General features: G+C 38.9%; 1 protein-coding gene across 1 annotated transcript in view; it reads right to left on the reverse strand.

Annotated features, from left to right (window-relative positions):
- The window catches only part of PUDP (pseudouridine 5'-phosphatase), a 72,289-nt gene that overhangs the window by 12,738 nt on the left and 32,380 nt on the right, over positions 1-27,171 (reverse strand). Inside the window, exon 3 of the mRNA XM_082337269.1 lies at positions 20,829-21,058. Coding sequence (XP_082193395.1) covers positions 20,829-21,058 — 230 coding nt within the window. The remainder of the gene's footprint in view (positions 1-20,828; positions 21,059-27,171) is intronic.

Raw genomic sequence — 27,171 nt, forward strand, 5'->3', positions numbered from 1 at the left:
TCCACTGCTTCTGGTCCTGTCACTGGACACCACTGAAAAGAGCCTGGCTCCATCCTCTTTGCATCCTCCCTTCAAGTATTTACATACATTAATAAGATCCCCTCTGAGCCTTCTCTTCTCCAAGCTAAACAGTCCCAGCTTGCTCAGCCTCTCCTCATACAAGAGATGCTCCAGTCCCTTAATCATCTCTGTGGCCCTTTGCTGGACTCCCTCCACTAGCTCCATATGCCTAGGAATGCCTCCATTGTACTAGGAAGCCCAAAACTGGACACAGTACTCCAGGTATGGCCTCACCAGTGCTGAGGAGAGGGGCAGGATCACCTCCCTCAACCTCCTGGCAACACTCCTTATCATCAGCCACCTTTGCTGCAATGGCATATTGCTGGCTCGTGGTCAACTTGGTGTCCACCAGCCATCATAATTATCTTTGTTTCTGAGAGTATGAAATCAATCTTTTCTTTTGTGTTCAAAAGTGTGCAGCCACACTCATTGGTGCAGAGACAGATGGCACTGTAATGAAACTTCTAAATTTAAAGGTTTGAATGACAAATGTGCAAAAAATACAGACAAAACATATTGCTAAGTAACCATTAGAGAACCTATGATGAGAATATAAACCACTCCATTAGGAAGTGTCTCAGTCACCCCAATACTGATATAGACACATTTCTTCACAGTTAAGTCAAAGGCAAACTGCCTTCTCTACAAATGGTTGCACTCAACTTAAAAACAAGCACTTGATGAGAGTTAACATGCTTATAACACTTATTTTGGGAAAAAAACCTAAATCGTCTCTGCCTAAGCACACACCATCCCTCTTTTCTTCTTTTTAAAATGAAATTTTGTGTATTTATATATTAGTAAGACTACCATGGCATACCGCAAACAGTGATTTTATATAGCTCTAACCATCACAACACATGACCTGAAAGCAACTACCTCTAATACTGCAACACAATCAGTTCAGAAATAGACGCTGCCACAGGTATTGCCAAGACTCTGGATAAATTGACAGGCAGCTGAGTGCTATGAGCAGCATTTTGCTGATAACTTGGAAGCTTCAGCTCCCAGACAGAATATGAGGATTCCCTGGGGAAACCAGACTGCAGCAGGTATGTCAAGGTGACAAAGTATCACTGCCACACAATTCACTGAAAGATATGTTCTGGCTACCAGGTAAAATATGCTGTGACTACAAAAAAAGAGGACAGGCTGTCAGGTGAAGAAGCAAAAGAGAATCTCAAACTCCATGATTCAGTATGCAGGAAACATCTCAAGTAATTTTTCCCCCATCTTTTTTCTGATTAGAAGTTGTAGTGTTTTCTCTCTATTATATTTAAAAACTTTGCTAATTGTTTTCAACTACTTCTAGTGAGGTACAGGTAAGATTCATTGTTGAAGAGAGAAAATCTATAAATCAGATGGCAAATATGTCTAAAGAGTGAGGACTGAAAATTCTCATCCATACATAAAGATTGTCTTGGGGATATATGTTCTGGGTTTGCAGGTCTTGAAGGTGTAGCTAAACATATCTGTTTCGTATTCTTCAAAGGTTTTTAAGTTCTAGTCTTATGAAGGAAAACAATGTGAGAAAATTCTATTTTCTCCATTGCCCCTGCATCTGCAGATAAAATACTTCAATACTTTCAAAGCCATAGAAAACAGTCTCCTCGTTGACAAGTAAAACAGTAATTTAACAAGTAGTTCTATGGAATATCAAGAGATAATGTGTTAAAACCAGAAAGAAACAATTACTCTGTCTAGAACTACTGTTATTATAATCTCAACCAGGTCAAGTTTTAACTTTGTTACCAAAAGAAACAGGAAGAATATCTTACAAAATCAAGTGACAATTGTGATTTTGAGCTTCTTCAGATTACCAGCATCTTGCATCTAGATGGAGAGCAAAGACGTTGCTCATAACACTCTAAATGCTTTTCTCAATCAGATGTTCTTGTGCTTAGCAGTGGCAGTGCTACAGGCTGCCAGCCGAGGTTCTTCACTCCCACGTGTTCTCCTACTTCCCTGTTGTCCTGGTTTCGGCTTGGATAGAGTTAATTTTCTTCCTAGTAGCTGGCAGAATGCTATGTTTTGGATTTAGGATGAGAATAATGTTGATAACACACTGATGGTTTAGTTGTTGCTGAGCAGTGCTTACACCAGTCAAGGACTTTCCAGCTTCCCCTGCTCCGCCAGGTGCACAAGAAGCTGGGAGGGGGCACAGCCAGGACAGCTGACCCCGACTGGCCACAGGGCTATGCCGTACCATATGGCGTCATGCTCAGTATATAAACTGGGGGGAGTTGGCCGGGGGGGCAGCAATCGCTGCTCGGGGAGAGGCTGGGCGTTGGTCAGTGGGCAGTGAGCAACTGCATTGTGCATCACTTGTTTTGTGTATTCTTTTATCATTGTTATTATTATTTTTCTTTCTGTGCTGTCCTATTAAACTTTTATCTCAACCCGTGGGTTTTTCCATTTTTTTATCCAATTCTCTACCCCCTCCACCGGGAGGGGGAGAGTCAGCGAGTGGCTGTGTGGTGCTTAGTTGCCGACTGGGGTTAAACCATGACACCTATCAACTAAAAAAGTTTGTCTCCCTGCTTTGAGTGCCTTCCTAACCACCCTCCTTGGAGAAAAGGTGCACAGCTTAGGTAGACAGTTTTTAATTAATAAGACTCTTTCCTTCCAAATCTTCTGTGGTTATGAAACATCACATTACTAGTAAGTCCAAAGAGCATCTATGGAGCATTAGCAGTTAAAATTGCCAAGTATGTTTCTACAGAGAAGGATCTGTACATTTTCATATCTAGAAATACATATATATATGCACACATATATATGCACACACATTAGTTTATGTGATAGAAGTGCTCGTCTTTGCACACAGGGAGAAGCACGGTAGCAACAACAGGGGCAGGTGGGGGAGCCTGAATCACACCTGCCCAGCTGCTCCCAGGCCCACCACAGCAGCCATCAGCCTACTAGAAGCTCACCCCTGTGCTGCCTGATAGGGCAGGAGGCCCAGGGGCAGGGGGAGCCCCAGCAGCCCTGCGAGGTCTGGCCCAGACCCTCCTGGTGCCACAGGAGCCACCGGGGCACCCCAGGGCAGGGCCAGACCCACCCAGACGTGCCAGTGGGAGAGGCTCCACAGGTCGGGGCGCCCCACAGGAACAGCGGACAGAAGGGGCTGGTGGGGTGTTAGCAGGGGCCATCAGTCCATGTGCCTGCACCATCAGTCCATGCCTGCACCAGCCAGTGCAGCTGGTCCTGTCTCCTCTAACTAAACTCCATTTCTGATGGTTTTCCTGGGAAAGGGCTTACTATTGTGCATCCACATGTGCGTGGAGGTCTCAGTGCCGGCCCTACCGTGGGACCAGGAGTCCCATGTGCCCACAGTGCACCGCCTGCAGCGAGGGTGGGTGTGCAAGTGAACATGCGAACGCTAGTGAAGGGCACGCTGGACTAGCTGGCAAGTAGGCGAAGTGGCCTGGGAGCTGGGCATGTCTCCATGGGTGAGACCACAGGCAGTACTGGCTCTTGGAGGGACAGGGTGGGCACAGGGTAGCCCTGGCCAGCTGCTGTAGAGACCGTGGCATCTGGGGCTGCCTGGCAGACCCGCCTGTGTGTGCACGAGTGACTCTCTGTGGGAGGTGATGGGAGGGAGCACAAGGATCCAGGACCACCAGATGGGCTGTGTCTAAGCCAGCCACTGCGTGGGCGTGTGTGAGAGGAAGGGGAGAAAGATCTGCACTGAGGGCTATAGTGGGGCAGTGGCCTTGGGGCTCATGCCTCCAGGTGCCAACAACTGGGGACACTGGGATCCGAGGCCAGCTGAGTGCCTAAATCCAGCTGCTGGAAGGATCCTCATTGCACATATGTATATATTTTGCACTAATAAACCTTCATCCTGATCAGCCAGAGAGGGTAAGAGGATGAGGCCAGTGGTGCTTATGTGAGTGCTGAGCATTTCTGCTGTGCTGTTCTGCAGGGCTGGCATGTGTACCTGCATATATGCACATCGTATACGCTGTGTGTGCTCGTGTGACTACTGGAAATACGTTCTCAGCCTTGCTACTGGCTGGATTTGGGATCATAGAGCTGCAACAGCCTTGCTGCTATCGGACTCCCTGCTTTGACACATTTGTTATATACAAATGCATATATGTGGAATATATAGTTTCAAATACATATCTGCATATATCTCTATACAGATGTATATCTCTATATATACAGATATAAAACTGCATGCATTTATAAAGCTAACATCAAATGCAGTAAAATGTCAACGACAGTAACTCAGGAAGGGCTAGGGAGAAAAAGGCAACTTCCATGATACTTTATCAGGACTGAATCAAACCCCTCCGGATGATGGGGATTTGGCAGGAACTAAAAATGTTCTTCAAATCACTACAGAAGTACCACCAGCACAGCATCAGACATGTTTTGGGAAGGCATTGATAAACCAAAGTTAGTAGTCTTAAATTCTACATTATCTGATATTTCATTGTCATTAAATGTTCAATCTAATTCAAACATGTGCAATGATATTTTGCCTGTCTGAATGATATTTAATTGGAAAATGAAGTGAGTGAGGTCCTTGCTAAACTTCCTAACAGATTTAGCAAAATAAGTGGTAATTCATATCTCACACTTCCATGTGACATTGCTGATAGATACTAAAGTATCCCCAACATGACTGAATTTATGTGTCAGACACAGTACAGTGTACCACTGATATTTGTACCCAGTTTCCTATTATTTTCTCCAACTGCTTCCATCCCAGAAACTGTTGCTGAATCTGAAGAAGGCACACAGGAAAAACTAAGACAGATTTTTGTTTTTATTCAACCCAGTGTCCTTCTGCATTCTACTAAAAATCTGTTTCTAAACAACTAACAAATAATTTTCCACGTTTTAAATTAATCATGACATCAACAGCCAAGCCCTAAATACTGTTACAATACTGCTTCTCAAGCCTTTTATCAAAATATATCCTAGTTGACTTGTTGCAGTTCGAACATATGGTAGACTTGTCTTACATGTCTGTGCATGAAAGTAACAAAACAGATGAATCCACGAGATCAACATAGGTGTAGGTTTGAAAACATAGATTTAAGTTCTCTAAAATTCATAAGCTTATTAATACTAGCAAAAGCTTATGAAGTCAACAGGTTTGTCACTGCATTGTCTGCACCGTGAACATGTGCACTTGTTGAAGAACCATGTCATTTTTAACTTTTTGCCAATTAAGGTGATTTTTGTTTATGCTCTCCACAAAAAAAAAAAATTACAAACTGTGCAGAAGACCCATAAATAAAGTCATTTGCACGTAAAATGAGAGCCACAGTCAACTGGAATAGCACTGAGCCCTTTGCTGTATTCATGAAGAAATGCAAAAAGGTGGTTGGTTGGCTTGTTTTTGTCAGGCAACACAAGCTTTTAATATCTCTAGTCATTCAGACCTTCAATTGAGATTTATTAACCTGTCAAACAAAAGTGATTTTTACAACATATACAATTCAAGTTCATTTCAGAACATTTATTGCTCTGTAAACAGAAAATCCAGATTCTCTTTAAACAATCTGTCCCTTTTCTTCCCCTTGAAGCAAGAAGGAAGGAAGCCATGGTAGAGAAAGAAATTCTAAGTGAAACAGAAAGAAGCATTCATGAACTTACTTAAACAAAAATATAAGAAGCCTGAAGTTAGAAATTAAACCAGACTTTTACAGTTACTACCTCTACTGAAAAAAATCTTTGGTGCCAGTAACTTATATCAAATAAAATCAAAGAGGGGCACAGAAATGAGACACAGTTTAAATTAAGGATGGTCATGATACTGAAAAGAGGATGGCCTCGGCCCAGGCGATGACGTAGAACACGTCTACAATTGGGCAATATGGATGAGAGGAGAAGGGGAAGCAGAACAGGGCCACAGCTCCGTGTTTATTTTGTGTATTTTGTGCTATGCAACTCCCTGGCCATAAGTTAAAGCTAAAAGAAGTGTTAGGTTACTGTATTTTCAAATATGTATGTTTCAAATCCTCAAATACAGAACAAAATGACAGCTCTGAGGAAATGTAAATAATTGTGGAAGGCTATTTGCTTCATAATTTAAGTTAACAGTATCTGTTAAGCAGAAGTTTGACTATGAAATTCTGTTACTATTTAGTATCATAATTCTCAAATACACAAGGATTATGTTTGAAAAGTTCATTAGTCATTAAAATTAGGAAAGAAGAAAACAGAAGGATTGTGATAAACTTCGGGAAGTCCAGCAGGGGGCCACCAAGATTGTTGGGGCTGTAGCAACTTGCCTTATGAGGAAGTGCTGAAGGAGAACTTGGCTTTTTCAGCCCAGAGAAGACTTCAGGAAGGCCACACAGCAGCTGCTCAGTATCTCTGAGGTCATTACTGAAAAGATGGAGACAGCCTCTTTACCAAGCTGTGTACTATGAACATGAGATGATGGTCCTAAATTGAAATAGGAGGGGTTCTGTCTGACTAGATATAAGGACAGAAAGAGAAAAAAGAAAAAAACAAAGAAAACAGGGGAAAAAAAAAAATCACAGCAAGAATTAAGCACTGGAAAATGTTGCCCAGAGAAGCTGCGTGGTCTCCACCCTTGGAGGCTTTTAAGACCTGACCAGATAAGCCTGGAGGAACATGGTCTGAATTCAGTATTGATCTGCTCTCAGAAGGTTGGATTAGTTACTTTGCAAGGTTCATTCTAACCAGAATGACTCTACAGCAGAATTAAAACAATGTATTTAGTATCATTAAGCATTCCTCTGCTTCAGTTTTCAATCTCTCAAAGCATTAAGAATAATTTCTAGAATACTACCAGTACACTAGATATTGACCTTTTGTACCTACTCCACGTTAGAGCAATTATTACCTGAAAGAAGACCTGCCTGCCAGGCCAAAGGGAAATATTTTCTTTCTCATACACTCCACTTCCCGACATCTCTGCAATACAAAGCAAAATCAACTGATATCTGAACAATTGAAAGATTTTTCCTACCATAAACTAAGATGATTCTATGATAACAACCGATATTAACTTTAGACAACTTTTGGTCTCTTAGTCTACGTCTAGACTATGAGGACACCTCATTTTCTGAGTCGGGGGTAGGGAAAGTAGGTAGAACAGGGTGATGTTCCCAGATGGGAACAAATGGGGCAAGACTTGTCCCAACAGAACTGCAACAGAAAATATGGGAGAAGATATGATACTGTAGATCTACTGTACATCCTACAGTAGAAACTAGGAAACTAGGGTGGAAGAGCTCAAAAGGCTCAGAGATGGTGAGAAAGGACAGGTTTTATTAGGAGACTGAAACAGAAGGACTAAGATACCTACCTGGAACATCTACACCTGAACTGGTTATCTAGTCTTCCTTTATGGAGAGAAACGTGATCCTAGGGAACAGGTTACTGCTGTTTGGGAATAAGGCCTAATCTGGTAGCCTGACAGAGAGGAGGCAGCTGCAGCTCCATGCCCCCTGGTCCAAACAGTAGCAAGGCTGAGCATGTATCCCCAGCAGGCACATGCACACAAACACGTACATAAATATATATATATACACACACGGGTAGCCACATAGATGAATGCAGTTATACTCAGCACTCACATGAACCCATGTGCTCGTTCAGCTGGCTCTTCACTAGTGCACACACACTTGCCCGCCCTCAGTGCAGTCTCTGGTACTGCAGATGCACAGGCCCCTGTGACCTGCAGTCCCATGCCGGGGGGTGGCACTTGTTTCTGCCCAGCCGCCAGCACCCAGACCCTTGCTCGCTCCAGCCGCTGGCACCGCAGACACACTGGCCTCCGCCCAGGGTCTGACTCCAGTTGCTGGCCACGCACACAGAACAGATGCCCTTCAGCCAGGAAAAGAGTTGGAAGTGGAATTTGATAAGATAGGACAGACTGTGCTGGTCAGGAGAAGGGCATGGCCAGACAAGCTGTCACCTATTTACACACATCCAGCCCTTTTTATCCCATATCCCTCTACTTTCCTGTAATAAATCCTGAGTAATCCCAAAATGCTCCTCCCCTGCATCCCATATTGTGTGCCATGCCGCAGGCAGCATCTCCCCTCAGTCCAAAAGGGGATCCAGCATTGATTCGCCTTGATGGGTCTCATGGCTGAATAATTCTCGTTGATGGCTCTCCTGGGGCAGCCCTGGGAGGGCCCAGACAGGCTGTCCCTCCCTCCGAGTCCTTAATTTGCGCTCCCATCTGCCTTCGGGACTCTCTGCTCCCCTGGCCTTGTTGACATGGGCCTCTAATGGGCTGATGGCTCCTGTGGTGGGCCTGGGAGCAGCCGGGCAGGGTGTGATTTGGGATCCCTCACCTGCCGTCACCTCTCTGAGCTTTTTCATGGGTGTGCAGATGAGCTTTTATCACACAACCTAACAGCTGCATCCTGTGGCAGATCTTCCTTAGCATCTATCCAATTCTATGCAAGTTTCTGTATCACATGCTGCTTGATTCTAAAATGCAAGACCAGGAATCCAAGTAGTTTCTTTCACAGGTCTTTATAACTAGGGCCTGGCATACCATACACTACACTAAATATAGAAATCAATAGGAGAAAAAGAGATGCTCAAATCAGACATCCTATTTTTTTCTTTCTTCTCGATGCTGCTATTATTCCAATGTTCAGTCTGATCCTAAAGCAATACAGCACAGCATGTCACAAGCATTATTATGTCTTCATACTGCCGAGTAACTGAAATCCTTTTATTAAAATATAGCATTGTGTGATGGATTTCTTCATCCTTGGACTGATGTTGAGCCTGGAGCTCTTACTCGTAATCACTTTACACAAAGCCAGATCACATACTCTACTCAGACAGAGAAGCTAAGGACTCAATTCACAGATTTTTAAAAATGGTATGAAAGCTGGTGAGACTGAATTGTTCCTGCAAAGAACAGATACATTTCAAAATTTCTGAGAGAAACTACACTGAAGGCCTTTTCTGAATAATTGACTTATGGAACATTTTATTCATCCTTCGTTAACACTGTATTATTAAAACAAAATCAGTTCCCAAAACATTAGAGAAACAAGAAGAAAGTTATTCCACTTAATCATCTTAAAGAAATTTAAGGCTGTCATGTACTAACACCACAGCTGTAAAGAAGAACTGTAAATAGTAAGATATCAGTAAAACAGTCTTCCACCAACCTACTCAAAGTCAACCATCATCTTTCAAGCGTACTTGCTCTTCAACTGATTGCTAAGATGCTAAGAAAAAAATCAAGTGACAGGAGAAAGGGACAGTAATAAATTGTCCAAATGCCTTAGAATTACAAGTTAATGCAAGACAGAATAGAAGACGAAACTCTGACATCAGTGTTTCTAAAGAAAACCTCTTTACTTTGAGAGACACCAAAGCACACATTTGCAACTGACTCTTCTTTCCACTATCTTAATGAGATTTTAAATTTAGACATGTAGCATCCTAAATGTTTGAAGAGTTTTTGCTGTAATGTTAGCCCTGTCACATCATCTACCAGTCCTCTTGAGACAGAATGCTTAGCCTCAAAAAAGTAAATGCTTTTACTATTTCAGTATATACATCATTAACTTATCTACTGTTTCCTCACTCTTCATCTACACTCCCTAAAAAATGTCTGGGAAAGCGTTAAGGACAAATGGGCTACTGCACACTATTAACTCTTCATAATTTATAATTAGGCTATATACATTACTTAATGCAGTCACAAATTCAAGTTTTCATTTCCACCTTCAAGGCCCTATATTATCTCACCCACAATTACTGTATGTCTTGCTTTTATTTCCTTCTACTCCCTAGACATCTTCTATCCTTTCACTTAATTGCATTCTTTATCTCTTTCTCCCACTTTCAGCTGTATGTCTTATATCATGCTGACCTCTGTGCCTACACTCTTCAACCTTCTTCAGCAGTATCTTTAAAAATACACTCTTTCAGGAATCATTGGTACATTCTCTTCTTCCTCCGCTTCTTATTGCTGAGCTATTAACTGAAATTTGTCTTGCTTAAACCACTTTTGCTCCTCGCTGGACCAGGGCAGCAGACAATACAGCTGAAAGCTAATACAGAGCTGGCTGATTCACTTCTTAATTCTATCAGAAATGACCTCTGTTAACTCTTTAACTCTGAGGAAAATTGAAGGACAATACTTGCTTGCCATCCAAGAACAGGAACTTGGAACTTTGTTCACTAAAAAAGCCACAGCATTCATTAAATAAATGCCAGTTACTGTGTGTCGGGGGGGGATTCATTAGTTTCTTCAAGCTACATCTATACTTCTTAGTCAGATGTTTATATGTACTTCATAGTGCTCTGACAGTTGTCCAGAGCAGGCTCTATGCTTATTATCCAGCGTACATGGATTTGATGCTTTTTTTTCCCCTCAGGGTTTAATGTGTACTTAAAATACAAATATGATGTACATAGTGAGCAGCCATGGCACACAACCATCAGGAAACTCAGGAGCATTCCCAGGTCTAGTAATGGTCATAGTATGGTAGAGTCATAGCATTATTCCTGGCTCCTAGAACACCTGACTGAAGGACACTCAGCTTCCCAAACTTCAAACACCTGCTCTACACTATATAACTCTTTATGGAAGTTATCATATGACCATTGTATTAGTTATTACTATAATTAGAAAACATTATTATCTTCTGAAGAAAACATTAAAATAATAATAATCGCAAACACTTTTTGCTGAAGTTTAAGAAAAAAATCTTCTCAACAAAAATTTTCAGCCTGAAAAGTTAAAAACTCACAACTGAAAGCAGTCTTCAAAGGATATATCATAGCTAATCTTAAAACTGCAATTGCATTCTACCTAAGATACATGATCATTCTTCGTAGAATAAAAGGTTCTGTTGGCATTCTCTTGAGATAACTGCATTATTGAAAGTGGAAAGCTGTAAGATAAGTTACATACTATTACGCTTTTTGCCCATGACACTTTTTTTGAATCAGTAATATTTTGAGTCTGTAATAGCTTTGAAGCTCAGGACAACAGGCTGCAACCTCTAATGCTTCCACTCTTTAGTCTGAAGCTGCAGGATGCAATAATGTGTTCTGGAGACAGCAAGTGAATGGATCACTGTGACCAGGTAACTGTTCAGGAGAAAAAGGACCATTTCCTAATGGAGGAAAACATGTTCTGTAACAGAAGATATTTTCAGTAATGGATGAAATCTCAACAGCTAGTCTCTGCTAGTCAGCAAGACCTGGAGGCTTTGAAGCAACTAAACTATGAAGTGAAGGAGTTACTAACATTAAAAAACATTTCTCATTACCATGCTACTATTTTAGAAAGTAGTTGTAGATGCATTTTAAAAGAATTCTGGTGTTACTCAGGAAATTATTGACTAGTAATCCTTACCTCTATACTTGGTAAAATCTGCTGATGACACAAAGCTATGTAGGTTAGCTGGGGTAAGAAAGATCTGTAAGAAACTTTGAGTGACAAGGTAGTCTACTGGACAGTCAAGTGTCAAATGAAAGAAAATGGTCAAGAAATGTAAGCAATACACATCAGCTGGAAAAAAATAAATGACATGTACATCTTGTAACATTCAGTTTAAGTACTGGACATCACTGTAGACAGCTCAGTGAAAACTCAGAGCTTGGGTGATATCATATGTATTCATAGACATATATAATGCTGTCTCATCTGGAATACTCTATGTACTGTATGCCACAGTCAGTATTCTATGTTAAAATGTTTTTGATAGGAAAGGTCTGAAGAAATGCAATCAGAATGCTTATGAAGGAAAAAAAAAAAAATAAAAAACACCCACCACCACCCACCATCCCCCCCCAAAATCCCAAACACAACCCTTTCAGATGGTGAGAGTCTGAGTAGACTGTAAAGTGCTTTACTTATGGAGCAAGACATAAAATGGAATGTGATGAGTAGTACTTAAAATACTGAGTGGCAGATCAATTACTTCTTATCTTTCTCACTCAAAAAAAACCCCTGACATTCGAAGAAGTTAAAAGGTGAAAAATTCAGAACATATGCAAAAGATTTACAGAATTCATTGTCCCAGGTAGTCATCAGCATCAAGAAAAAAACCAAATACTGTGAAAGGGTTACTAAAGCTCTTTTTTTTTTTAAAAAAAAAGAGCCTTCAATTACTCGATATGGGAGCGAGAGAATTTAAGTGGATAAATTAACCCCCTCTAGCTAAAAGGCAATTATTAAGCCTCTGGTATCAGCTGTCATCAGAGATGGTACCACATAAGACGGACACTGAATCTGAGCATGAACAGCAATTCCTATATTCAGCACTATTTAGACAAAAAAGAAAAGCTTTCTTTGGTGGAATAGGAGGACAGCATTTCTACCACTGCTTGGAATTGTTTTCTACTTTAAATCAGAATCACTTCAGTCTTACTGAAGCTTAACGTGAACCATTTCTTTCTTGGCTTTGAATCATGCTATTATTCTAAGATAAAGAGATACTGGAATAGAAATGTTAAGCATCCTTTTTTAGCAGATAAAGCTGTCACTTTTTCAGCTCTTGTGTGTGCTACAAGGTCTTTTATCTTTATACCACCAGTCTATCACAATAATAATAATAAAAAATTCTCAAGCATTGCTTTATGGAGTACACTTTGTAATCATCTTGTAAGTACACTTATTTTGTGATACAGCAATCAGCCTGAGCAAAATGCTTTGCCCTGTTTAGACTATTAATAATTTGTCAGTGTTAATTGATGGTCCTCTATGTAGATTTTCTGCAAGCATGCCAAAAAAACAGACTCTTACAAATTCTTTACCACACAACGGAATAAGCATAACCTGCCACAAATACCAGCTCTCTGAAAATTACCTACAACCACATCTCTACAAACTGCAAGTAACTTGAACAAAAACAAAGAAAGAAGCAAACAAATGAACTCTCCCTCCCCCAGCCTCAGTGCATTAAAACAACAAATAGTTGACCTTAGTTTTTCAAAGGTTTCCAGGTCTCCCCATGACAATAATTTACAAAGAAGCAACCAAAAAATACTGCTAACAACACAATTCTTTGTTTCAGTCTTCATTGTTTATCCTGAAACTGTTCAAAAGCATTGTTACAACAGGCTCTGGGGTGATTACAAAGGTAACCTGAGATACAGAGAAGATCAGTGCACTAGATCTTTTTGAAAGAAGATTTATTCATGCTTGCTATAACCCAAAAGACATTAAAAACATTTTTTTGGTGAAAATTCTTGTTAATTAAAATCTAATTATTCAATGACTGCTGTTTAGCATCTCCAAAAAACGCTCAAGGTCTTGAAAGAAAGAAAAGATAACTCAGTGAGCAATTTATCATAAAAGAAGGATTTTCCCTCCTCTTTTTTACTACTTACCATGCATAATTAATATGTGATAATACCCATAATGAGTTCCCTAAAACAATTAGCAACGCCTCTCCAGTGACCTGCTAATCTGAATATAATGCTTTTAGAATTTGGAGGTGTACCAGTCTCTTTGTGCTTACACACTCACCTCACGTAGAAGCAAAGAAGGCTGCAGAACATAATTTATTATTCTGCATCACATTTCATCAAGTCCCTTAGCAGCTACTTGATACATTATCAAGACAAATGCAAGGGAAAAAAAAATATTCCTGCCTCCCCCCCCCCCCCCCCCCCCCCCCCCAAGTAGGGTACCCCAAAGACTAAGAACCAATTATAATCCTTCTTTCCTCTTCCAATCAGATACATTAAGTGAAAGCAAACCTTGACCAGGTTATTTTTTGCATGGAATTTCAATTACTTTTTTCATCTCCCTAAGACAAATACATCCATAAATAAACATGCACTGCAGTAACAAGGGCAATGTCTGGAACACTTAAGAGCTAAATTACTTTCAAGCCATGCAACATCTCATTTTTCTTACACAAATATATAATAAAGACTGCCAGCATGGGGGGCGGGGTGGTACGCACATGCAAACACACATGCCTCAGGAGAAGAGGGAGGAAGAAAATCAACCATGTGAACTGAGAGCATGATAATTGAAAACAAAACAAAACCAACAACTTTATAACTGTCTCCTTCCTTTAGTTGTCTTGTAAATATAAAATAGTGACCTATTATGGATTTAGGGAAAAGGTGCATGTGTATAGCAGATCTTCAGAAGTCCTCGATTGTTAGATGTGGTGAAATATCTCACATTCTTCTCTCTACAGCCATGTCCATTACACTTACGAAGCTGGAGGCTGAGCTTCATAAGCACAGCCTTCATCATCCAGCCTGGGAGAAACAAATAAGGGCTACATGCTTAGACTATTTAGAAGCTGAGGAAGGTACAGGATTCAGCCAACAGACTGTCCAGCAGCATATCACATAAAAAGTACATTCCACTAGAGTGCTGTGATCATAGAATCATAGAATCGTTAAGGTCGGAAAAGAGCCTTAAGATCATCAAGTCCAACCGTTAACCTAGCACTGCCAAGTCCACCACTAAACCATGTCCTCAAGCACCAGGTCTACCCGTCTTTTAAATACCTCCAGGGATGGAGATTCAACCACTTCCCTGGGCAGCCTGTTCCAGTGCCTGACCACCCTTTCAGTGAAGAAGTTTTTCCTAATAGCCAACCTAAACTTCCCCTGGCGCAGCTTGAGGCCGTTTCCTCTCATCCTATCCCTTGTTACTTGGGAGAAGAGACCAACCCCCACCTCGCTACAACCTCCTGTCAGGTAGTTGTAGAGAGCGATAAGGTCTCCCCTCAGCCTCTTCTTCTCCAAACTAAACAACCCCAGTTCCCTCAGCCGCTCCTCATAAGACTTGTTCTCTAGACTCTAAGAGCATGATCTTTGCATCCCAAGCTGTAAGCTTCTAGCAGTATTTCAAGATGGAGGTCTTAACATGTAAAACTCTACATTGTTCAATACCTACATACTTTAAATTGCCTAATAGGCAATTTGAAGGTATAATTTAGTAATAATTTATTCCTTTACATTTCTCCAGTGTCTGTCTGAAATCAACACCTTCTCCGGGGGGGGAATGTAGAAAAAAGTTATGCTGTTTATTATTTTGTGCTGCCCCACAGTAGCAGGAATTCAAGAGCTTGGCCAGCAACACATACTAAATACTCAAATCACAACTTGCCATCTAGAAATAAGTCTTCAGTCACACTGCAGAGTAAGAAAAGTAAAGGCTTTATGAATTCAGGAAAAAGTTCTAGTCAAGAACCTCCCTGAGCAAACAGCTGGTGTACCTTGTGATAATTAGGACAATCCCCAAGGAAACCCAAAAACTGAAAGACTGAAGGTTTCCTTCTTCCTCAGGTTGAAGAGTGCTCAAAAAGCTGTTTTCCCCAATTTTTTGAGTAAGTATTCCACACAGTGGACAAGATAAGGACAGCCCTCTCTTCTGATCTGCTTTAAAAAGAACACAGAAGTCCCAGATTGCTGTTATGTTCTCTATGGAGCCAATTTTTCTTGACATTTTAGGAATGTGCTGGGACTACTTTTCCAATTATGCTTTACAAAAGATTAACTGCAAGAGATGTTTAGTTCCTGAGAAACAGACAGAAGCTGTTGAGATTGGGCAATTTTGGATACACACATGCAAGCAAAAACTTTGTTTCTCAAAAAACTATAAAGTCAGAAAGGGAGGTTCCTACTGATTTTGGCACCTCATCTTGGTTAGAAGGCAGACAAGTGGAGATGTCCTGTTTTCAAGCCAATAGATATACCCTTTCACTTGCTATCCACTCTCAACAGTTAAGGGTGTATTTGCATGGAACAACTAAACTAATCTGGGTACACACAAATGATGTGACATACTTCATTCACTCCCAATCACCCCACATACAGTAACAGTAAAATCTACCGTATGTAATCTAAATGTGTCAAGGAAATGAACTCTGCTTTTGCTGCAAATTTAAGCATGCCCGCAGGAGCAGCGGTTTCAAGCTCTCGTGGCAATGAGCCAGTTGCTTGGCAGTTCCACCACCTCCCAGGGAGCACCATCCCCACCACACAACACACTGCTGCCAAGGGACAGTCTTCTCTGCTCTGTTTGGAAGTTGGCCACTGTGCAGCCCAAGATGCGAGGCTAACGAGAATGCTGAGGGAGTACAACCTTGCAGATAAGGGACTTCGAAGGCGCCCTCTGAGCAAGCAGCGAGGAAATTATCTCCAAAAAAGCCCAACAAGAAAACACACACACCAGAAAAAACTCAAACATGCCAGACTTCAGTCAGTGTACTAACTGCCTGGCTACACAGGAGTTGGCACCCAGAAATCAGACGACACAGGAAGTTCTTTATTGGCTCTAACCCATCAACTGCCTAATTTGAATTAATGAATGAACTGTAATTACATCAGTACAGACAAGAAAGTCAAGTGGCTTCCGAAAAGAAAGCACAAATTCTGCCTTCTACTTCAAAACACACTAGCAGCTAGAAAGAGTCGTGGAGCAACACTGGTCCCTCTTCACGCAGTAAGTGGCTGCTGGCACGTGCTGTATCTGCTTCTGTACAGACCGCAGTGGATGTGAACAACAGTGATCTGCTACAAACTCTACTTCATGTGTGCCACTGAATGCAGCCTAACGCTTTAAAAGTCAGGTGTACTATGACCATTATGATTGCAGGCTGTATCACTGGGAGAAGCAAATATCTAGCAATATGCTAAGATAACTGGTAAAAATTGTGAGTCCAAGGAAATAAGACAGCAGAGCATGGGTAAATCAGAATGGTTTATACCATGAACAGCTGTTTGGAAGAGTGTTTCAGCTGAGGAAAAATTGGGAATATAGGCTTATTCAAAGGACAGACTAGAGTCAAGGTTGAAAAGACAGCTGTTGATGTCGGTTTGAACTATGTTGAAAAATGTCTATGTATTTTTACATTTAATGCTTTTGTTATTTCTAAAATGCAATGTCTGATTTGTGAATTGTAAACATTCAGGAAAGACTGCAAGTCAATTTATTAATAAAATGGAAAAGAGGCAGATTTATGATGACTAAAATACATGATTTCAACAGCAGGGATTCCAATTTACAGCTCAATACGCCACCTAGAACGGCTGTTCATGCCTTTGTAATTTCTGTACCTTATTTAAAGTACTCCTAATAAATTCAACCTCCAGCTATACACAAGGAGTAACAGAAACAACACTAGTAAAATAACTATTTATCTGAAAACCATAGTAAGTGAAATACATACACTACATGCATACACTAAAAGTGGTGCAGTTGGAGGGGGGGAAGTAGAAAAAGAAAAAAAATGAGAGCAGATAAGAAATAAAAAAAGAGATTTTGGCATCCTTTTTACACAAGCTCACAATAATGATGGTCACGTTAACTGCTAAATCAGCCTTCCTTTACCCTCTGTTTTCCTTCTACAATATAGACTAAAGCTACAAAATGGTCATAATGTTCCGAATCTCTATTACTCTTTCACTACATCTTTTGTAGCAAGAAAGTCTCAATTTCTCTTTGAACTTCTCTTTTCTGTGACATAAAAAGTCCACTGAGACTCATAAATCCTAATGCCATTTAATCAGTCTGAAAAATTTTAATGAGCTCTCACTAGATTTGGGACAGAGATTATTCGTAACTATGGGATCAATTAATTAATTACAAATGGAAGAAACTGCAAAGAAATAGTGTTTTAAATTAAGGCGATGATTTACATCACTTGGAACTTTTTAAATAGAACAGATTGATTCTTCATAAGAGAGTTATGACCATTTGTATTACTACAATCTTTTCTTCTTTTTAAACAATGGATATAAATAGTATTTATTTGTTTTTAAATTACACTACTAGTAAGGTCCTTTATTTTACAGAAACGCTATAGGCAAAACAAGCAAAATACTGGAAAGAAAGGCCTTGACCTGCCACATCCTCAAGAAGGTAAATAAATAATTCACATGTTTTTCATGGCATGAGTATATTGGAAGTATGTATAAATGTTTGCATGGGAATGTCTGAAACTCTTTGAGTTAGGGCCATATTTGAAATAAATTTAGTAGCATAACATTTTTGTTACTATGAAACAAAATTGTTTCAAGATAACATTGAAAAGTTATAGTTGATATATATATATATCATGTACAAATACACACAGAAACACACAAACAGCAAGGTTTTTATGAACTCTTTTAAAGCAAAAATTAATATTCTAATATTTATAAATTCCAAAAACATTAAGTGCCGAGTCCTGAACTTGGGTCACAACAACCCCATGCAACACTACAGGCTTGGGGAAGAGTGGCTGGAGAGCTACCCCGGCAGAAAAGGACCTGGGGGTGTTGGTCAAGAGCCGGCTGAATATGAGACAGCAGTGTGCCCAGGTGGCCAAGAAGGCCAACAGCATCCCGGCTTGCATCAGAAATAGTGTGGCCTGCAGGACTACAGAAGTGATCGTCCCCTTGTACTCAGCACTGGTGAGGCCAGACCTCGAATACCGTCTTCAGTTTTGGGCCCCTCACTACAAGAAGGACATCGAGGTGCTGGAGCGTGTCCAGAGAACGGCAACGAAGCTGAGGAAGGCTCTAGAGCACAAGTCTTATGAGGAGCGGCTGAGGGATGTTTAGTCTGGAGAAGAGGAGGCTGAGGGGAGACCTTATCACTCTCTACAACTACCTGACAGGAGGCTGTAGCAAGGTGGGGGTCGGTCTCTTCTGCCAAGTAACAAGTGATAGGATGAGAGGAAATGGCCTCAAGTTGTGCCAGGGGAGGTTTAGATCAGATATTAGGAAAACTTTCTTCACCGAAAGGGTATTCAGGCAGTGGAACAGTCTGCCCAGGGAAGTGGTTGAGTCCTCATCCCTGGAGGGATTTAAAAGACGTGTAGATGTGGCACTTAGGGACATGGTTTAGTTGTGGAGTTGCCAGTGTTAGGTTTAAAATTATTAAGCATAATACAGATGCCACTATTATCTTCAAATATTTTTTCACTGTTAACACAGCTAAGGCTACTTACTGCTGAATAAATAAAAATATCTACAACACAGTGTCACTCTTTTATTGGTTGCTGTTTGGGTTTTGTTTGTTTGTTTGTTTGTTTTGTTTTTTTGTTTTTTTTAATGTTTTTGTCCTTTTAATTATTACCACCTTGTGACTTTTCTGAAATAGAGCCAAATAAACTAAGAGCTTTGGGGAAGCTGTCCCTCTGGATATTAGTATTAGGCTCCTCACATGAAATAATGGTTTAATTTGTCATTAACACAGCTGACATTCAATTTCCTTACTTCTCCTTCAGATACAATACCAATTATGACCCTGCTTTATACAAATTCTCAATACTTTATGCTCTTTTAGTTTCAGAATTACAGAACAGCTTATAGTCACAACTCCATCCAATTAAGAAGTATGCATCACACACCTCTCATCCTGTTTCACAAAACCCACACCATACAGCATTACAGGAACATACCCTGATTTTTTGTTCCCTAGACATACAGTTAAGCAAGAAAGAATAATTTCATATGAAAGCAAGATTAAGCTGTGGTTTAAGCTTTTTTTCAACTCCCCTCTTACTCCCTCCAAAACCTTGGGCTGCTTCCCAATATTTGCTCTCAATTGAGTATTAACATGTTCAAAATTCATAACTACTTGACTCTAAGGTGAGATTTACAGCCTTGCTGCTCAGATTCTTCAACATTTGGAACATACCATACATACAAGGCCTACTCACACAAGTACCTAACATGTCCATACAACCGCCATCTGCATGAACATGATTATGTACATTTGGTGTATCTTTTCCGAACATCTAAGTTTCCAAATGAAGTTGATGCACACACACAGAATGTCAACAGAACTTGCAACAGAAAAAACAAAAAACGAAACCAACGATGTTGGTTAACATTGTTCATTGTATGCCATATTGCACCAAACTTACTTCACTTTGTATTCCCAGGCAATGCAAATACTATTTAGACTCTGGGTGAGAACTTGAAGTATGAAAAGCTGAAGAATCTTAGCTAATCACTCCATATGTATTTGTGTAACCATTTTTTCCTCAATAATCCTACTGAGAAAACAGTAATCAGAGTTTAATCCACCTAAAGTTGTTCCTTAAAAATTATTATGTAATGCACTTTTCTGCAGTAATGAAACTCCAAAACTTCAGAACTTATGTTCCACTCAGGAATAGACAAGAAGTGCGAAAAATATTTTAAGGAGAAAGGCAGTTTAATTTAAAATAAAAGCAAAACCATTATTTTAACTAACTCTCAATTTATCTTTCAAATACTCTCCCTAGAGATTTCTATTTCAGAGTCAAGTTTGTAAAGTTATGTATCAGAGAGAGAAACTAAACATCTCTACTATTTGAGAAAGATTGCTCAACCTGATCAGTTTTAAATCATGAAACAAGAATTATGATCTCAGAGATTCAGAATGCAAGAGGAAAGAGATGGCTTAGGAAAAAATATATGTCCGCTTTACAAAGAAGTATCTTTAATGTTTAGACACTTAAGAGGTAAATCAGCCTGATCAAACTGATCTATGTTTAAATAACTGTTTCCAAACTTTGAGTAGTGAAGTTAAGTTTGCAGATTTATGCATAGAGCAGAAAATCATTACACTTTCCTATTACTGCACACTACCATGTAGTAAATCAGAGCAATCTGCATTACAAACATCATACATAGTGGGGGGGAATGATGCTTTCCCACAATCTCTTGCTTCAACAACATAAACATCTTTGAAGACAGAGGTTGCTTATTTTTGTAATGTTCATATTAAACCTTAACCTAAGTATTTATCACATTAAAAAAAAAATAAATATGCAAATATAGCCCAAACAGAATATTCCTAACTTTTCAGTTAATTTGTTCCCTCCCCTTCTTACCTTCCCTGGAGGTGCAGGAGGGTGAAATCTCTTTGCACAAACTAGAAATGCATCAGGCTGTGGCTTGCCACACTTCACCTCGGGGTCATCTCCCAACACAATATGATGAAAAAGACCAAAGAAGTCTTTGTGTCTGGCTGTTTTCATCTGAAATGTCACTTCAGCTGAGCTGGTGGCAACAGCTATGGGTATGTTATGTTTGTGTAAATGACGGATCAGCTTATCAACCCCTGCAAGACAAATATATACATTTTATTTTATATATATATGCATATATGTAAGTATATGTATTAATATTTATACTTACTTACAATATATTTAGCAGTATTCCAACAATGTTGTCTTACTGACTATAACAACGTATTTCAGTCAGTTAGTGTAGAAGAAAATTCTTGCTATATCTGAAACACTCCTGCACACAAAAATCATGGAACATTCCTCAAGGTATATACTTGTTCTGTCATCAAATGATGCTTTTCTCAAAATATGCCAAAAATGGGTTCAACATCATTGCATAAGTACACCCACCAGAAGCTCATTAAACAATGTCCCCAACATTATGTATGTTTATTATTTCAAACTCTCTGTAAGTGAGAAAAAAGCACATAGGAGCACATTTTCCTTTATACATAGAGTTATGCTCCTGGAAAAAAAAAAAAAAAAAAAAGAAAAAAAAAATCAAAGTCAAAGAAATATACTCTTCTCACTGAATGGTATAGTTTTGATTTCTGAAGCAGGTGTCCAACTGAACCAGCCCCTGAGAGAGCTCAGTTTCTCTTTTGCAATTACTAAAACAAGTAACACTGGGCAGAGGAGGGAGAGCTGTCAGTCACAGTTGTCAATACCAGAGCTTTATCTATTGATGCTGTGAACCCAGAGTAATGAACACCTCAAGCCTAATGGGTAGAAACTTCAATCCAATCCAGTCTTCTAGGGAAGGTTAATGTAGGGAACAGTGAAAACACAGCAGTCTGTATAAGAGGGAAACATACTTCGTTATTCGGTGCAAGTTTTGAGTTTCCTATGCAGAGGTTTCAGTGCTTCTTCGCTGCAGCATTCTAAATGCTGGATACCTCTCCCAGACAAAAAAATTAGCAGTGTCTAACAGTGAAAAAGATTGGATGTCCAAGTGGACATCCGGTCTTTACCAAGTCACAAGAGAAAATCCCTCCATATCTGTAAAATCTGCTTCTTGGCATGAATCCAAACTGTGCTGGACACAGGATATTGGTTTCAGGTAGATAAGCCCCCAGTTGACTTTTGGCTCTTTCAACCAACTTGAAAACAATTCTTTGTTTTCATCTTCCAACTGCATGAATTCTTATCCTACTTTTCATGCCTGGCTATACTAAAGTAATCTTATTCCCTTCCTGATTAACTGTCATGCTTATGTCTGGTCCCTGCTCCCTCAAAACATTCCTACTCCTCATGTCCATTTAATTCTTTCCTTTGCCACCCCAGCATCTCTGATTTGCATTTCCCCATGTGATCCAGCCTTTCTGCCCCATTACTCCATTTTGTCAAAATGGAGTAATTCTATAAACAACAATCTTATCTGCAATACATTTTCCCAAGTATAGTCATATGCCCAACTTTGAGAAGTTATAACTACTATTGATAACAAAGTGCGTAGATTAGCAAATAGATGCATTAACTAACCCATCTATCTGGAAATATGATGTGTAGATGTGGCCCTCCGCAGATTTCTTCTCTATTCTCCACAATCTAATCAACCTATTAATAACTGACATTTCCAGTTCCATGCTTGTATTTGAAGACAGCCTTTAAACTATAAATACATGCAGTTCTGTGATTTCCAGCTGGACAGAAATAAGTGTTATTCCTCCTCTAATGTCAATGCATCACCCATTTAAAAGCCTTCCTATGCCCCCTTAATGGTTATACTAATAATAAGCAAGTGCATTTTTTCCCAAATGATGCTACTCTGTCCTCTCATTGAAATACGATGCTAAATACAAGTTAACTTTTTGTTCCAGATACAGATTATGTCTTCATTCTGAAACATGTGAAGTAAGTCCATATTAAATTAATGGAAGTACTAAGCTCTCTTACTGTAACACAGTAATGTCTCTTGTTAAAAATAAAATCCATTCATTCAAAGGAATTTATTCTAAATAATCTGCAACATTTAGCAAGACTAGCATATTGCATGTGTAGTAATATAAAGAAGTCATCACTACACAACTAGGAAGACTTTTCCTATCTCCTATGCCCTTGCTATGATATAGTTAGTTTTCTCTAAGGTTGTGCTCTTTCAAATAGTTACTTTTCTTCAGTCCCACTGCATCACAGCTTCAGTTCATCTGTCACAGGGTATGTTTATTCTACGTTTCTATTGGAGGTAGCCAGCCACAGAAAAGCACTGTTGCAGAAAGGTTATTTCTTCAGGGTTCTCTCTTATATTCCCCCAGCACATATCATGATTTCAGTGTGTAAAAGTGTGCGTGTGTGTGTTTACTTTTTCTTTTTGGCTTCCCTCACTACAAGGGAGCTAAAATGCAGCTGTCCCTAATAGCTCCAGAGAGCAAAGATATACATTATTCAGAAAATGCACTTTAATAAAAATATGCCATTTAAAAACTGATTATTTGCATATGTGTAAACATAGCAAGATAGATTAGGAAAAAAAATACAAGGGGAAAATGAGCTGCGTGGAAAAAAATTAAATTGCATATGGAAGAATAGCTAACATAACTTAATAAGCTCAAGATAGTAGCGGTTGAAAAATATTTTCATTCCAGGTTTGTTATTTCTTTGTAAAAGCTATAGATCAACAAAATCCATTTTTGTTTGTATCAATTACCACCGGTATAGCTCTAGATACTTTGCCACCATATCAAATTACTGAGACAATTATTGTACTAATACAGCATATAATTCTTCATTAGGAAGATAATATCTTTCTTAGCATCTTTCTTGTGCTTTTTTTACAGAAAATGTCAACAGAAGGGAAAGCGGGGAACTGCTTTAAAGATCTGTAAGAAACTTCCCCTGGCATATACCTTGTCATTTTATCCCCTATAGCTACATAGATTTTTCAATCAAACAAAGACTTCAGTTACATCAAAAACAATCAATTAAAAACTCAATGGCTATGAAGAAGTATGGTGAAAATTCCTGTGAACTCACTAACTTCTAACTTAACTTGTAGCTACCATGTAAGGGATCAAGGCCCATCCATCACAGAGGGACCGGCTAGGCTTCCTGGGATCATCCTCCACCGCTCCTACTGAAAGTTTAGTCACATGCAGCAAGTTTTTTTTTTTTTTTTTTTTTCTTTTAGCAACTTTGATTTTAAAAAAAAAAAAAAAAAGATGATCAAAAGAAATTTTGCTGGTTTTCCAGCATAAGGATACACTCCTAATGTGGTACACATGCAATAAAAATCTTAGGCAGTACAACATAAATTCTTCCAGTAATCATAAAAAAAATCAGGAATAAATATCCCACATTGCTATGCTTTGTTTCCAAATGCACTCTTTCATTTCAAATAATCAAAAAGGTAAATACTGTTGCTTTCTTCTGTCTTTTTCAATATTAAGTTTTAGAACAGACACAGAAGCTTACTATATTCTAAATGTAATAGTTAAACGCTGGTGGCTATTGAAAAGAAAAATAGGTGAAAAGAACTGTGAGCTGAGTTTAGTTACAGAAGCTGAAAAGAAGAAGGATCAACTTTAAACGTTAGCATCTTTAAAACCCGATTAATCACAAACGTCACTGAAGTTAACAACTTTGGGAAAAGAAGAAGAAAACTAGCTAAACCAACAGAAAGGAGTTATTTCTTCTGAGATCACAGACACATTTTAAAGGAAGAGACCAGCACTTTTGTTCCAAAAGTTGCAGAAAAACATATATTTTTTTTTTAAACGAAGTATTATTCCTCCATTAGACTCCCAATGTGATGTTTGTTCTCTTTAGATTCAGCTGAAACCACGATGACTAATACACTGGATCAACTGACAAAGTAAAATTAAGACTTATATTGAACAACAAAACCCTTGGGCTAACTGTTGCATTTTCCTTTTCATTGACTAATATAAACATGTACAGCAAGAGTTCAGGAAACCAAATAATGCTACGCTAAGATGATCTAACGATAGTCCCTACCTAATTATTTATATACATTATTACAACACTGTTTTCCACATGATTTTTTTTTCAATTATCACATTTTATAATCAAATGGCATTATTCATTATGAAGTGAAAATTAACAAGACATAACTCCTAAAAGCTAATTCAAATTGATAGAAAACAAAGGGAATTTTTAATTTCCTTTTAGCTTTATACAAACATGAGCTCTGTGTTATACAGAATACTTCAGAACGGTGAATAGCACATAAATTTTTGCTATATTTTATTTGATATACTTCCAAATTTTCGTACCATCCCTTTTCTTGTGTTTGTCTACCACTGAACAGAACACTTTTCTTTACTTACATCACTTCTGGAACTCCAGATTCAGACCTATTTCTTGTGAAATGTCTCCAGACAAATAAGGATATAATATAAAGCTCTTCTCTTTTTTTCTAATATAAGTCTCAACCAAACTTTTGTTTTACAAAGCATTTTTTTATTTTTCTCTTTTCCTAAAGTGAAGTTTCTATGAACATGTTATAGTAGACTATAAGAATGCTTTTCAGATACAAAAGAAGGTGAACTCCATCACAAACTGGTCCAACATCTGAGATCGGGAAAAGGATTATTCATGCCGCTTGAGCACTGAACCATAATTTCAGTTTCCTTTGTTCACCAGTTGAATGATATTCTGCTTGCAGTCGATTCATTTGAAGGCATAACTACACCACCAGGCAGACAATCACACACTAAGCTCTGCCAGTACCTTAACCTGAATATCCTCTGTTTGATGGTCTTATAAGCATGGACAAAGTCCTACCGTCTCATGGCTTTAGGAATACAGCTGGCTTGTGTACTGCCAGCACAGAGCGCAGGAACAAGGTCACATAAATGTCCAGGTCTACACAGACAGTCCCACTGTCTTTTCTAATGTCTGATTCAATCCTACAAAGATGAACATAAGCTATGTAAGAAAAAGCTGTTAAAAATGAACAGAACTCCCCAAGGCCTTCTCTTAAGCAAAAGCATACATTGTAAATAGGACCACAAGAAGTTAGTATCCTAAAATTTACAATGTAGCTTTTATGAAAGTTAAGCTTCAAAACTGCATTACAGGAGCTCCTACCTGGCTGAGAAGGCCTCAAATAAACAAACAGTAGCATTTTCAGTGGCAAATCCTTTCATGAATGCCACTGTGTACCACACCTCTCTTGCATCTCTTTAGTCCTTCCTTGGGTGCCACCTACGTACTAATTACATCTAATTTCTAATTAAAAGTATTTTAACCATCGTGCAACCCCAGGAAGAGAAACAGGAAATCAGTGGGCAATAGAGAAGACAGTATGTGTGTGCACTATGTCTTTTTAAAAATTTGTTATTTGAAAGCTAACATGTTCTGCTAGGAAGGACATTTAGCAGACACATCCCCATTTTTCCCGCCTTCAAACAAAGCCCAAACAGCTCACAGGGGTTTCAGTTCTGCACCAACCGTCATAGATAATAGTCCTTTATAGTTTCCAACTAATTTAGCTATGGTGTTAACCAATTTAAGAACATTTTGAGCAAGCTGGAAGACAGAGCCACCATATACATTAATACCTTATATTCTTCCACGTAAGTGTTGCCCTTATTGAAACAATTACAGTGTCAGACATCTAATAATCAGAGAAACAGTATAACGTAGGATTACTTTAGTTCAAGATAGTAAATAATGAAAAAAAAAACAAAACAAAACACCATAAATACAGCATATTCCTTATACTAATTAAATGCAGCATCAAGTAGCCAATGAAATCAGCTTATATTGTGGAGTTTCCATAGATTCAGCCTGTTCATTTTCAGATTCAAGTGAAAGTTCAAGCTAAACTATTACAGAAAACTAAAGGCTACATGTATGGAAATGCTAACAGCTTCAGATTTTAAGTAAATTATTATTTTGTGTCTTCCTCTTCACAGTTGCTTTTTTAGAAAGCAAGCACATGTGAACTCTTAAAAAAACCCAAAATAGAAAATGGATATTTTAAAACTGATATGAAGCTGACTTTCTATTCCCAAAAGATTCTCCATTGTTCAGTTAGTTTAATTAAAGTTACTACTTCTCATTTAAAACCTTCTCTCACATAGGCCTCAAATCATTATGATCATAGTAACAACATTACTGCTATCTACAACTGTTGTGTATCCTTTGATGTAGTTTTGGGGACTACAGAAATATTTTAGAAGTGAGTTATTTAGGACATTTT

This window comes from Platalea leucorodia, assembly GCF_965183815.1.
Source record: "Platalea leucorodia genome assembly, chromosome: 2".
NCBI lineage: Eukaryota > Metazoa > Chordata > Aves > Pelecaniformes > Threskiornithidae > Platalea > Platalea leucorodia.